This window comes from Sinohyriopsis cumingii, chromosome 11 (genome assembly GCF_028554795.1).
Source record: "Sinohyriopsis cumingii isolate HCF-2022 chromosome 11, ASM2855479v2, whole genome shotgun sequence".
NCBI lineage: Eukaryota > Metazoa > Mollusca > Bivalvia > Unionida > Unionidae > Sinohyriopsis > Sinohyriopsis cumingii.
In genome coordinates, this window is record NC_142971.1 from 96,496,396 (window position 1) to 96,512,699 (window position 16,304).

The 16,304-nt window shown below is 33.7% G+C and overlaps 1 protein-coding gene across 2 annotated transcripts in view; it reads left to right on the forward strand.

Moving 5' to 3' along the window:
- The first annotated feature begins 526 nt into the window (after positions 1 to 526).
- The window catches only part of LOC149789069 (uncharacterized), a 119,856-nt gene continuing 104,078 nt past the window's right edge, over positions 527 to 16,304 (forward strand). For both annotated transcript variants that reach the window (XM_089975253.1, XM_089975254.1), the window contains exons 1-3: positions 527 to 779; positions 7,857 to 8,126; positions 13,815 to 13,915. In XM_089975253.1, coding sequence (XP_089831379.1) covers positions 681 to 779; positions 7,857 to 8,126; positions 13,815 to 13,915 — 470 coding nt within the window. In that variant the 5' untranslated portion in view covers positions 527 to 680. The remainder of the gene's footprint in view (positions 780 to 7,856; positions 8,127 to 13,814; positions 13,916 to 16,304) is intronic.

Below are 16,304 nucleotides of genomic sequence, written 5' to 3' on the forward strand. Positions count from 1 at the left end.
CACTGAAAACTTAAGTCTGACCTTCGTTCACACCGAACAGTATAGCGCCAAATAGACGCAAAGTTACAGTCAGAATATTCTTGACCTTAGATGTCCTAACATGTGCTTCTCACTCCGCCAGAGGCGATTCATTAAATTGACGTATACTCTAACAACTTCTTCCGAGATTATATGACGACGGAAATGGTCGAGAAATGCTAACCTCATTAACTATTATTACTATAAATATTATTATTATTATTATTGTGAACAAAAATAATTCAGAAAATGAGAATATTGTTCACAATGGCCGATACCTAGCATTCTGACCACCTGGGCTATTTCTGCGAGACAAATATATGAACATGATCCACATGGGAGTTGCAAATTATACCAGAACATCTGCCTTCACTTATCGGAAAAGACCGATGATGATCGTACAAATCACAACATAGTCTGGTTCCCTGACTTCTCTCCACTCCGTTATGAACGGAGTGGAGAGAGGTCAGGGAACCAGACTAATCACAACAGTCTTTGCATCAAACGACTTAACGAAAATGACCGAGCTATATTCCGATTGCCAGGACACAAGTTAGCGTAACAAACTTTGTTTAGAAACCACTACCAGATTCTTCCCTTATCAATGACAAGGAAGGAAATTATGGGTTAAGGGTTGAATTTCAGTTAATTCAGTGTCCAACATGGAAGATGTATTATGCAACCTTGAATATGACAGAACTCTTGGAGCAGGGTCGTATGGCAAAGTATATCTCGTCAGGAACACTGATACAGCTGAAAAGGTTTCACAGCGAAGTTCTGCTTTTATGTTTAGGCCTAATTCGACTTTCTATCACAGTTTATGAGTAATACACTGCAGTGACAATAACCAAGCATGAAGCCAAAATAATAAATGTGTATGACATAGTCATTCATCCTGGAATAGGACAAAAACAGTATATATTTTTTAAAAATCACACTAGTGTTTCACACAACACTTTTCATTCAGTTGTGTTAATATTCGTACCATCGAGTGGTCGTACATGCATATAGATCTGCATATTATTGATTAAACAATGATGAATCAAACATATAAGTTATTGTTACTGTTGTAAAAGTTTAATGTAATTTTTCAGCACACGATAGGATACATGGCGTATAAATAGTGGAGGAAGAACCCGGGAAAACCCTGGAAAGAACCACTGACCCATGAGAAGCTACTGGCAAGCTTTCTCACATACTCACATTGGCTAAACATGAGATGCAAACCCAACCAGACAGGTGAGATGGCAGTGACCCATAATGTTCAGTGCTTTAGACCACTCAGCCACTCAGGACCCAAACATGTAAGTGTTCATATGATATTGAACAAGGATGATTTTGTGGGGTTTAATGTAGGTCCTTAGATTTACTGGAACAAACCAAAACAAAGGGAATTACAGGAACAAAAATGAAAATACTGAAACAAAGGAAAAATATTCACAATTATCAGAGATGTTTCATAAATGTAATTAAATTTTTTTGACAATGCAAATTGTTTTTATTTTATTTTTATGGGTTACTAGAAACACTGAGATATACCATTAAAAACCTAAATGCATCGAAATACAAACAGTGTATATATTAGTGTACACATGGAAATTATGATTTACACTTGTTTGAATAATAATAAAATGCACCAAAAAAATTTTGATTTAAGTGATTTTGATATAAATTAATTGCTCTTATTTCTATTTTTAGAATAATGAATTGCTTATTATGAAATGACATCACTCATGGATAAGTAGGTAGTATTCAATTTTAGTTATTTTGCCATTGATCAATACAGCTGTACTTTGCATGTTTGTGTCACAACATTTTATATGCAATATGAGCTTCAGAGCTGTTTTTAATCAAAGCAGTTCACAACAGTGTTCATGCCAAATAAAGTTTTGGACAGTGCACTGTATAGATAATTACCATTCCCCACAACACTGAAGAAGGTCAGTTCCACAAGAAGGCCCCTCAATTAAACACTTGGTGGGATATGTCTTTTAATCATACACCATGTTAGATTAATAACAATAAAGTTTATACACCATTGTTTCTAAAAGATGGAAGTAAGCCACAAATTTTGTTTATTATGAAATAGATGTGGTGAAGTTGAATTATGCAGTAACTGTCAACCTGAGGTGCCAGTGTTATACATGTAACCAAGTTAAAACTGATGCTTATACAAAATAATTAGAGCATTTGTGAAAAGTTAATATCTTCATATATACTGTGTAAATAATTATTAGCGCTAAGAAGTAACATACAGATGATTTAATTTCAATGTTTGCCATAATATGTAATTCACTAAATTGTATCAATGATATATATAAAGTTTATTCTACATGGACAATACTACTACCTTAATTTTTTTGTTATGTCTAGGTGCTTAAACTTAAGTAAAAGACAAGATAAACTCAACCACTATTCAATTTTCCACAACTGAATTTGTTTAAATAAAATATAAAATCAAGCAATGTGAAAGAATTAAAAATAACTTACAGTGTATGAATTCCTAAATCACTATTTCATCTCAATGACTTTTACAAAATTGGCATAGACTGAAAACTAGCCTGTACTCTCATTATATACTTTATATACAAACCAAACAAAAGAACCTGATTCACTAAAATATCTTTGAATACTTAAATCATTCTTTCATAATAACTCAAACAATTATGTTCTTACTGTCCCAAACAATTGTACCAATGAACAATTAGGGCATGCATGATAGCTTTATGGGGCAAATGCATTCCTACTTTCACATGATGTTTATGTGACCTCCACTAGAATTAATACATCGTGTTTTTAACCTAAATAGTTTTTTTTACCAGAACTTAGTGATTGGCCTTGGTTTATGAACGAGATTTTTACAAGGTAGTTTACATGTACTTTACTACTGTTTTACTGTATATATTGGGATGCAATAAAATAATCAACATTTTCCTGTTCCAGAACTTATTGTAAGACTTCATTTCACTTAGATCATGTGTCCCAAGACTTGAGAAACAAAATATATGTTAAATTTCCACTCCCTCCCCGGCCACTGAATGTTGCAATAACATGGATAAACAAATTGCCTATTTGATAATAGAATGAAAGAAACTCATTTTATTATAGATTCCTCTTTGTTCATCATGAGCAATTTATTAAAGAAAAAAATATATCCATGTTGTGTATGCATCCATGATGCCATGTATATCGATCATGTCAAATTACATGTCATGCTGTTCATTGACTTTGAATATAGAAACACGAGTCATATTTGGTTGTACTCCAAGGTTTGAATATGTAATCAGACTGAAGAGAGATAGATTGCTTGAGCCACCAGTCATTCACGCATGACATCGTATCTCTGGAAAAAAAACAATTTTTGCAAATATATTCACTGCGAGTGCAAATGACAATCTTTTCTCTAGCATGTGTTACAAAATGTATTGTTAAAGCATGTTTCTCTAGCATGGATTACATAAAATATTGTTAAAGCAAGTTATTGCTTTGTACACTGTTTACCATGTAAATATCAATGCCTCTTTGTATCCATCATGATTACAAGTGGCAAGCAAATAGCAGTATTGGTGGTGAATAATCCCAACTGGCAGAGGTGCAATAAACTCATTGTTTGAACCTACCAACAGGATATAAAATAAATGTTAATTTGTTACAAAGGAATCCAACTTCAGAAGATGGCTTTGGATTCATTTAAGCATGCAGTTTTGTATTTTAATACCAAATCAGCTGACATATGTATGGAAGCCAGATTTGATTCCATTTTACTGGTATTCATGGGAATTTTGAAAATAAATTGAAACAATGGAACAGTTTTAAAGTGACATAGTATTGTGCTTTGTGCATGGATATTGATGACCAAGCATTTCCCAGAAGATTTGAGGGAGAAAATTTAAAAAATCATTCCATGAATTTGTGAAGGACAGAAGAGATGATGATTTCATTGATAATGTGATCATTAACATGGATGAAACTTAGTGTTCTTTTCTCTCATTCCTGGACGGACTGTTGATAAGAAGGTGGTTAAAAGTGTCAGAATTTGCATGACTGGTGCAGAAATAAATCATCTTTAATTTTTGCAGTTTCTGTTTCAGCAGATAATGTGTTGGCTCCAGTGATAATATTTTGTGGCATGAGGAAACTAAACAATATTAATGCACCAAAAGTGTGGATCGTACATGTGCAGGAGAAGGGTTGGGTTGATGAGAAGATGCTTTGGTGGATTAAAGTATTGATCTCAAGTACACACTTTAATATTTAAAAAAAAAATTAATTTTAAGTTTGAATGCATTTTCTGACATGTAATTTTTAAATGATTAAAAAGATGTAATACAACTTATGACACCCCAAAACAACGCATCCTAGATCATACAGTGCACAAAATAATTACTTCAAAAAATAATTTATTGTGTCCCAACAAATCAACAGTGTCCCAGTATATATAGCAGATATGGTATAGTGCCAGCCAGCCACTGAGTTATAGAATTTAAAATATAAATGTCATAGACACAAACAACATAATAAAACTATATTATAACTGACATAGATGATATAGATATCCATGCCACTTTGACCTTTCTGTTCCAGTAATTCCCTCTGTTCTGGCACAACTAAGGACAGGTTTGATACCACCTTCGAGTACAGTGTACTTCATGGGCTATACATAACAGCCAGTATATTTGGTGCAGAAAGAATATGGGAAGTCCCCTGTTAAAACCACTGACTATTGGGAAGCTACTGGCAAGATTTTTCACATATCTGTGTTATTCAAACTGAGACTCAGATTTGTGTAGACTGAAGTGAGATATATGAGGATCTGTAATGGTGAACATCTTCTGTTGCTTTGCCACTTGGGGCCACAGTATTGAATAACATTTGAGATAGTCGCATGATGCCACTCAACACATGTAACAGGAACCCAAGCATTGCTGATGTACCACTACTGGCCTGGTGGTCTGTATTTTTCTGACCCTTCCCACCCCAATTTGGATAACACACCCAAATAGAAATGTCAAAAGATCTAAAATGGGGTGGGAAGGGTCAGAGAAAACCAGGCAAGTAGTTGGATATCAGCAATAGGCTGATCATGACAACTAACTGTGTAGCTATTTAAATGTATGTGTCTTAAGACATGTACTATTAATCAATGAATATGGACAGCTACATTGGACATGAAAAATCTCTGATTCCCAAACATTTGACAAGTTCTGTGTTTTGAATGCTACTGATATTAAAAGGGCATTTCATGCTATAACGGACACATACACTAAGCTGTTTGTGGGTTAGGTCTGCTGTTGTTAATTTTCTCACATATTTTGAAAATTACTTTTCTTTGGATTAATAATAACAATAATAATAATGTTGATTTAGTACAGCACATTATTGTTAAACTCTTTGTGCTTTACTATGGTAGATAACACATAAAAACATATACAATGAACAGATTACAAAAACAAAACCAATAATTAAAGAAGTAAACATTATTAAGTCTTTAAGTCTGTCATATTAGTCCAAGTTAGATAATATTATATATTTTATATCATATAAATCTTATTGTATTACCATGTAAATCTTAAATAACAATTATGTTTTCACACAGGACCATGGTAATGTTTTGTTATTAAACTCTGTTTAAATTAAATGTAACAGAAACATGTAGATTCCTCAGTAAGCTGATATTGTGCCATGATTTGTCTCAATCTTGTTTCAAGAAAGTCATATGGATTATCAGTGATGACTGTGTAATATATATATATATATATATATATATATATATATATATATATATATATATATATATATATATATATATATATATATATATATATATATATATATATATATATATACATATATATATATATATATATATAATCTTTTCTTAATGAAAATGCAATGGGTGCATCATGGTTTCCTGGTAAATGGTGATGAATATACTCACTTCCATAAGGTCATTCAAGGTCAGTACAGAAAAAAATGATGTAAGTTTATAGATGATGTAATAATTGTAGTTTACAGGGGATGGAAAAAACTTTGACCATGTAGATAAAAAATTTGTCTGGCATTCCATTCCTTGTAAACATATTGACAGACTAGTGAAATGCTGCCTGTAGAGCTAGCTTTACATACTATGGAAAAAATTAAAAATAAGCTTTGAAAAAAAAAGAATATATCCTGCTCTTTTCAAACATGACAAGAAACTTAAAATAACAAAATTATGCAACTCTCATTGATTCTGCATTCTATGCTCCTGAGCATGAATACATAATTTTTATGTTTGCACAGAAATACAGTGATTAAGTGTCTAAATGACCAGAATTAGATTAAACAAAATTTAATAGGCCATTGTGTTATTTTAAATGGCTGCCATCAAAGGATACATATTTATGTATGGATCATAGCACAGTCTCTAACTTTTCAGGGAAATAAAATATCCCAAGGACTAGTAATTTTTTGATCCAATCTAGTGACCAAATTTGGCAGATGTTGGTCGAAACAAAGTGCACATTGAAGGTTTACAGATTTGACATCTGGACATAAAAGTCACAAATGTTGCAACTAAGTAGCTTTGGATGCTTAGTTAATTATTTTTTGATAATTTATAAGTTTTAAGAGCTTGGTCCTTGTGATAGACACCTGAAGAGCATGGTCCTTATGATACTCACCGTAAGAGCATGGTCCTTACGATAGTCATCTGAAGATCATGGTCCTTATGATAGTCATCTTAAAAGCATGGTCCTTATGATAGTCACTTTAAGAGCATGGTCATTATGATAGTCACCGTAAGAGCATGGTCCTTATGATAGTCACTGTAAAAGCTTGGACCTTATGATAGTCACTTTAAGAGCTTGAACCTTATGATAGTCACTTTAAGAGTTTGGACCTTATGATAGTCACTTTAAGAGCTTGGACCTTATGATAGTCACTTTAAGAGGTTGGACCTTATGATAGTCACTTTAAGAGCTTGGTCCTTATGATAGTCATCTGAAGAGCATGGTCCTTATGATAGTTACCTTAAGAGCTTGGTCCTTATGATAGTTACCTTAAGAGCATGGTCCTTATGATAGTCACCTTAAGAGAAGAGCATGGTCCTTATGATAGTCACCTTAAGAGAAGAGCATGGTCCTTATGATAGTCACCTTAAGAGAAGAGCATGGTCCTTATGATAGTCACCTATCAGTGAAACATAGACTCCTTCAGCATCCAAGATAAGTGCTGTGTTGTGATTTGATGTGATTTGGATTTTTAACATAACTTTAACAATGTTTCAGTCATTTCGCTATGATGTCTGCACTGTGGCAGTTTATAGTGATGTCTAGCACTGGGGCATCATGCCGCAGACATGTAGCATGATGTCCCACCCAGTCACACCAGTCCTAACACTAACCTCTTAATGCTGAGCGCCAAGCGAGGCAGCTGTTTGTACCACTTTTGTAAGTCTTTGGTATGACTTGGCCGGTGATCAAACCCATGATCTACCACATCCAAGGCGGATGCTCTAACCACTAGGCCACTGGATCAGTCTCCAAGATAAGTGAAGTTTCAGAATAAGATGTATTGTTGGTAGAGAAGAATGGTTTTTAATTGGTAGATAATGGAGAATTAAATCATATTAACTGTTTCATTTAAGAAATTTTTACCAATAAATGAAAGGATAAAAAAGTGAGCAAAGGCCAGGAAGGGATTATTTTTGTATTTCCTTCCATTATACAAAAGTTTTGAAGACAGGGTATTAAAATAAATGTATATTTAATGGTCTGTAAGGACATTCCTAATTGCAGAATCTCAGATGCATATATTATCAGATTCCATCAGTTATATTGAGCACTTTTTCTTTCTAGTTTGCAGTTAAAGAAGTGGATCTTAGTAAATATCATGAAGAAGAAAGAGAAAATGCATTGAAGGAAGCAAAGCTTTTGGCCAAGTTAGATCATGCGGGCATACTAAAATACATCGAGTCTGTTATCTCAGAGGAGTGCTTGTACATTGTAACAGAATACTGTGAGGGGGGAGATGTGGATATCTATCTGCAGAAATGCAAAATGAAAGATATTTTCATTCCTGAGTCAGTCATCTGCATGTGGATTATACAGGTGTCAGATGCCCTTCAGGTAATAATGAAATAAATGAACATAACATTTTAAGTTTGGTTGTATGTCTGAGGGTGGTGTTATGAAGATTCTAGGTCTTAAACAAAGAAATGAAACATACAAGTAAACTCAACAAATAATTGATTTCTTTAAGATACCAAGTGTAAATTATAGAGACATTTACAGTATTGTAATCCTAAAAGTTTTATCACAAGTACAAAAGTACAGAATGTTTCAAAATAATTACAGTAGTCTTTAATGTCATGATTGACCACAATTTTGAAATCCAGAATACCTTTGAATATGTTCTTAATAATTCTAAAGTAATGTGTTAATCTAGTCAGAGAGCATTCAGGAATTCCAGTGAGTGCTTTAAATAATTCTTCTAGCACTATTGTAACAAGATAATCGGGTGATTTCGGATTTACAACAGAACACTTTTGATGGTGACACAAATACAATGTTTAATAACGAACAACTTGAATCAGCAATTAATTATGATTAATATGTGCATGTATATGATCCAATTATTGGATCAGTTAACATAAAACGCATGGACTTAATAATGAAAATACAAATAAATCACTTTACACAGTACAAGGACAAGGGGTGAGTGATTCACAGTGATTTCACAACGAAAAGATCGGTATGTTTTACTCAAATAGTAAAACAAATGTAGTATTTTACTCAGTGCATATAGTAAAATGTACTCACTCAGATAGTGAAATTATGTAAACAAAAAGGGACAGATATGCAAAGTATCATTACAGTCCCAAAAACACACTGGTTTTACAAACCACCAAAATTAGCCCATGGCTAAAAGATTACATGTATGGGGTTACATGCTGCGTCACCAGCACACTCTGCTACCAGTCACACTGGTCAGTCAAGCCATTAGTATTCCAGGTTGGTCAACCAAGCAGTCAGCACCCATCAATCTAAGTGAGCAATGCCTGATCATCTGCTACTTGACCAGCAACACTGTTTACTCAGCTCTACAGCTGCTATGGTTCAGTTTCACAGCTGCTATGGTCGACTTCTGTGGTTAGCTCTGCAGATGGCACCACGTTGCATCCAATCACTCTGATAACTCGATTCGCTCAGGTCAGTTTGGTCAGCTCTACAGCTGAAGATCTGCAAGTCCTTAAAGTAGACATCTCACTGATAAGACATTCCATAATGTGAAGATTTAATCTTGTGGTGAGGCATTTCTACACAGAGTCATCATACATTGTCTGTGCTCTTGAAGCAATCGGTTCTTCCCATCAAAAGCATTTCACACATGCAGCATATGATGAACCAAACTCACTATTTTGAAATATTGTACAGTATACATAAATCACCGTCGGATATCGCTGTGCACAAAAAACAAAACCCAAGTACATGTATTTAATAAATAAAAGGATTTATACAATTCCATGACAACTATATCTGAACACAAGTGCAATCTCTGATCTTTGGTTCCCAAAGACTGATATGAAATGGAAATGAATAATTGTTTACCAAGTCTCCTTTATCTGCAAAATATCACTTGACCTGCACTGTAATAGATTTCCTATGGAAAAGTCCACTGACTCATAAACAAGGTCTGGTCTTGAACTCAGATTCAAGTAAACTTCTTAGATTCATGACAGTATTTGGGTAGGCATTAAATCCATAACACTGGATCACATCCAGTAATTAAGCATACAGTTTAGATATACATAATAGGTATATATTTATCATTTTTATTATTATTATAGTTTACAAAGTATTCTTTTCTGCAAGAGAGAATTAACTATTATTTAAGTTGACAGCCATTACTTTCCACTGCTACAGCTATGGGCATTAAGAAGAATGTTTGTGGTTACAGATTATATAATTAGCTTTCACTGCTAAACTCAGTGGCATTAAGAAGAATGTCTTTCTCAATCAGTGATGTATGCTAGAAGTTTATCACAAATGGAAAACAATTACATAAAATTATTTATATGAATGTGCATTAAGTAGAAATATTCTATTTAATATTGACCTTTTAATTAGCAATAGTATTTTAGGAGTGTTACAACTCTATGGTCCTTAACTAAGTAACAGAAAGGAGTGAAAACCAGCAAAATTTTTAAAATTTAACAAATAAGTTTTTAATTAAAAATTACAATTTGTTGAATGAAATCCTAAATAGTCCTAAAAGTTCTATAATAAGTCTAAAAGAATTGACTATTCCAAATAATTTACAGTGATGTTCAAATGAAGTTTAGTCTGTTGTGCTGATGTGCAAATAATCTATAATAGTTTGATGTGCTAACAGTCCTTATATATCACACTGATATAATCCAAAATGTCTTTCAATGAATTCACAATAATTCAAAAATAGTATTTAATCTGATGTTTATGAGCACCTTGTATTTCCAATGAATAATTGAAACAAATCCATAAATAAATCCCGTCAACTGGGGGCCCTAATTGGCCCGAGTGGTCTAAAGTGCTCTCGGTTACGGATCATTGCCATCTCACATCTGTCTGCGTGGGTTAAAGTCTAGGATTTGGCCAATGTGGGTATGTGAGAAAGCTTGCCAGTAGCTTCTCATGGGTCGGTGAATCTTTCTGGGGTTTTCATGGGTTCTTCCTCCACCATTAATAATGGCCACCATGTATAGCCTATCGTGTGCTGAAAAATGGTGTTAAACCTCACAATACAACACTCCTGTCAACTGAACACAACTTAATGACTCAGCTACGACTGTTTAAACCAGGAATGACTAATTCTCAGGTAAACATCTCTTATATATAAAAAAAACTAAGACACACTTTCAGATCCAGAAAGAGGTTCAAATAAATGATTTATAGACCATTCTAACCATCAACACTTTGATGACCATTGGCAGCTAACCAGTCTGAAATTAAGTCACCTGGTTTTCCTAGTGGGAAACAATGACCTGATCATAAATCCCATCACATTCGTCATTAAGATATGTTTTACACATTTCAGGGTCAAAATGCCTCATTAATATGTTTACCAGACAAAATAATCTTATCTAGAACAAACTCACAATCATAAACAAAATTAGCTATTTAATATTTATTTACTAAATGACCCTTACAGTCTATAACCATCAAACCAATTAACACACATGGTATAGATTTACATAAGAATATCCTTCACCGTGTTAACTTACATACATATTTTCACAATAATAATGTTAATAATAATAATAATAATGTGGATTTAATACATCACCTAATCTTTAGAGGCTCTATGCACTTTACAGTGTTAGATAACACATACAAACATGTACAATGACAAACACCGTGAACTTAAAAAACAAACCCATGCTTACTGGAAATTAAGTAAGAATGTAAACATTATTAAGTCTTTAAGTCTGTGCAGAAAGTAGGTGCATTTTAAGAGCACTCTTGAATGAGATCACAGCGTCCTTGTGTCGAAGGTCTATGGGCAGTTTGTTCCACATAGCTGGGCCTTGATACATAAAAGAATGATATCCATATGACTTTGTTTTAACAGTGGAACAATGAGAATGAGAGTGTTAGAAGAGGAACATAAGTTTCTAGGTAGGGTGTACACATTGGGTGAGGTCAGATAAGTATAAGTCAGATAAGTATATTGGACTGGATCCCATCAACAAGATGTAGCATAGTGAACAGATTTTGTGTTCGATTCAGGAGGTAACAGGTAGCCAGTATAGGTTACAGAACAGGAGGGAGTTATACTCAGTTATTCCTACTCTAAGGATGATCAGAGCAGCAGTGTTTTGAACTTTTGGAAGTTTCAATTGTAGATACAGAGATGAATCAGAAAGGTGCAGAGATATTGGAAACGCTTAATTACGCTTATTTCGATGCCAGTTTTTGATCTGGGATGCAGAAAATCACCGAGGCGGGAGTCCTCCATATGCATGTAATAGGTGTGCAGCAAAATTCAAAGACATGCCAGTCCTGCTTCAGCCACCTGCTTTGTGGGAAAATGTGTTGATCAATTAGCTGTGCTAATATTTACAATGACAGAATTCAGTTACTGAAATACCCCTTGATGTACATACGTATTGCCATTTTATAAAAGTACATAAAAAAGAACATAATGCAATAGCTGGACGGCAAGTTCAAAGGCTTTGACTGGCGGCTGGGTGGGTAAAAACTACTGATATTTACAGTGATTGAATTCAAAGGCAGAAAGACCCAGAGATGTACATGTGCTCATTTATAAAAGTACATCAAGTAAACAACTTTAGCTTTTGTTATTGTGTTCATTTCCGAATGTAGCGGAATAAGCAGTGCACATGACCTCAGAATCAAGACATATTGAGACTTAGAGACAAAATCCATTCGTAAGTGGGTGTCAAGCCACCTAAAAATGTAAACTTTGCCTTCTTCTGTTAGAAAGGCAAAAACAACTTTGCCCTGTGATTATTTAAGAGGTACATTGACTGACCATACCATACCATATTTTTTTTAAATGCCCCTCGCCTTAGCCCGGTTAGTTCTAGTGTTGTAGCAAAATGTATTATCAATACATCAGTAGCTAGGCCTAGTTTTTATATCAATTGCGTTGACAAACAAACTCTTGCCTATTCACAAGCATTATGTTTTGATAGCTGATTGACCATTAACCCTTTTCCGAGTAAGGTAGCAGCTATTAATTTCCTGCATGATATCCTTTGATGATAAAACATACAGACTTGTGTTTTAAGATCAGAATCGGTAATCTGGATATTTATTAACTGCCTCTTTTACACTATTTCGTCATAAAATTAGTTTGAAACTGTAAGTGAACCAGTAGGCCTAATGGGAAATAATGGCGGACTTCGCAAAGTCTGGGATGTACCAGTTTATTATGTTGTCTGTTTTTTTAAATCATCGGGTAAATATATTCAGAAAAATATACAAATCATTAAAACCAAAGCCTATGTATTATTTATTAAAGATTTAACTTCAAAATGCAAATTATGTAGGTCAGAAACGTATGGGACAATGCTATGTTTTTGGAATTCACGAGATGCGCTTTAAGGTCTGAGCTGTTTTCTGACTTGTCATGTATTTGTGAAAATATGGGGAAAAACAGCAAATCAGATACTATTTATTTGCCTAAAATTACTACAAGTACGTATACAAATAAATAAACCATAAATTTGTAATCCTGTCAATGGACCGTTGTAATGAAGCTATATTATAGCGAGTGATTACATTATGAAAACCTCTCCATCTAAAAACAGATGCACTCACGTATGTGTTGATTCTGTAGGAAAGAAGGGACTGCAACTTTTGATGGTGGGAGTCTTATTTTTACCAAAATGGGAGTTCTGGACTCCTAGTTTTAAAATCCTAGCGAGATCTCTGAAGTGAATTAAAATAGTCTTGAAAGTACATGTACTAAGGAACACATAAGTGTTTTAGTGTCATCAACCAATAGAAAATTGTGAATGGAGCTGATGCATCTCAGCTCCAGATACACAGCCTTGCATATGTTCATTACATGTTGGTGTGGAGAGAGCATACTCTTGAGAGTGACACCTAGGTTTCATACATTTTTTCACAATATTAATGTACATAAGTATTTTTACAATGTTAATGTACATGCATTATTTTACAGTTTTAATCTACAGTGTTATGTACATACAAATGTTACAATGTACATTTTTTTCACAGTAAGAATATAATTGTCAAGGAAATGGAAAGAAACAAGTCATAACAACATCTTTTATATTTTGTTTTCAGTACCTTCACAAGAATAGAATTCTTCATCGGGATTTGAAAACAAAGAATATATTTTTGCTGAAGAATTTTTATGTAAAACTGGGTGACTTTGGTATAGCAAAGTAAGTATGAATGAACTGTTAATAAATTACTATTTTCTTGGCTCCCATTACAAAATGTTCTATTATGAGTCAACATCATGCAAATAATTTGTAACTTTGCAGTCCAATGGCCATTATAAATCATAGCTTCTGAATTTGTCTTGAAATTTTCTGAAAATGGCTGACTTTTGTCTTCTGCAGTATAGCTGACATGATTTTTTCATTTTGCCACCTCTGATGGTGGGGATTTTGATCCTCACTTTGTGTTGAAGGGTAAATATCTTGCAGATTGTTGCTAATATAACCAATTGGAGGGGGTATGGGCTATCTTGTGTAAAGATAATTAAAATGTTTAAAGAATGCTCATAGTCGGGACCTTTTTTAGTTTTGACTATGAAATTGTGATAAGATGCTTAATAAAAGAAATATGACTAAAACATGAATGTATGTGTTTGATTATGTGTAACATATGCAATATGCTGGCATTCATAACCTCAGTAGAATTATTCAGCATCAGATGTATGACCTGGGAGGAAGTATTTTGAAAGTTAGCCCCAAATTCTTAGTGTGGTGGGAGCTGCTTTATTTAATATGGCGCAATATTGCTGTTCAATTAATATGGCACAATATTACTGTTATATTAATATGGCACAATATTACTGTTATATTAATATGGCACAATATTACTGTTATATTAATATGGCACAATATTACTGTTATATTAATATGGCACAATGTTACTGTTATATTAATATGCCACAATGTTACTGTTATATTAATATGGCACAATATTACTGTTATATTAATATGGCACAATATTACTATTATATTAATATGACAGAATATTAATGTTATATTAATATGGCACAGTATTACTGTTATATTAATATGGCATAATAATACTGTTATATTAATATGGCATAATATTACTGTTATATTAATATGGCACAATATTACTGTTATATTAATATGGCACAATATTACTGTTATATTAATATGGCACAATATTAATTTTATATTAATATGGCACAATATTACTGTTATATTAATATGGCACAATATTACTTTTATATTAAGCCTGAATCAATAGCAGTGAATCGAATGTGATTGAATTGAATTGATTGGTATTGTTTTACTATGTGTGTAATTCCAGTCTTTTTTGAGAAAAATGAAATTAAAATTTGTTGACTTGTCTTATTTTTGTATAAGTATCTATGAGCTTCATAATGTCATTCAATACAGTTGTATGTATAATTACCGCAATATTGTGTTCTTTTTATTTGGTGGAGATATGTAGATAGGGGTGCTAATGTTGACAACTATCTGCCGAATATTGAATTTCGCTCCTATTTATACTCTTGGATAAACAGTCATGTGACAAAACTTTTAACCAATCATTGCTTGTCCAGGATGCCGAAATAGGTCTGATAGTACCGAACAGATACTCTACAACCAGCGACACAAACTGAGGGTTAATATATAATTTAACTATCATCACTTGTCCATTTACACTCTGTCATTAGCAAATATATAAACATTATGTGTTATGTTGTGTCCATCAAACATCAAAGTATTTTAAGTAGTAACCAATACAGCTAAGCTTGGGCTAAGAATAGGCTGCTTCCATCTGATGGATTCTACTAGAAAGGGTTTGTGACTGTAATGGTGAAAATAAAGGTTAATTCGCTGGATTGGATTCATGCGATGGTCGTCCGAGAGTTATGCATTTAGTATGTTACTGTCTTTTGAATGGATATGTGTAGTTTGTCAGTCTTCTTGTGATTCTGAAGCGATAAATGATGCGGGAGAAAAGTCTAATCAAGCCAAGGGTTGGGGTCACGCTTGCACTCCTTGTGTTCATTTATGGTACCAATAAGGTGATTTTATGTTGTCAGAGATTTTGTCATACTTTATTGATAAAATGTTAGACTCCTGTGTACAAACCGACCTGATGAAAAGCACAGCTTTCTGCTTTTCCTCAAAGGTATATATTTTTCCATAGATGGATTTTTAACTCGTATATTACCTTGTCTTCGGTACTAAATATTGTGTGTGTGTGTGTGTGATTTGGATTTTTAATGTAACTTTAACAATTTTTCAGTCATATCGCTACGATGTCTGCACTATGGCAGTTCGTAGTGATATCTAGCACTGGGGTATCATGCCAAAGACATGTAGCATCATGTCCCACTCAATCACATTACCTGAGACCAGGCCCACCAGTCCCTACACTAACCTGTTAGTGCTGAGAGCCAAGCGAGGCAACTGTTAGTACCATTTTTATAAGTCTTTAATATGACTTGGCTGGGTTCAAACCTCCATCCTCCTGCATCTGAGGCAGCCTCAAAGTGTAAACTGTAACATGGCCCTTGATTCCTGATGCAGTATGGCCTAGTGTAAACTGTAGTGT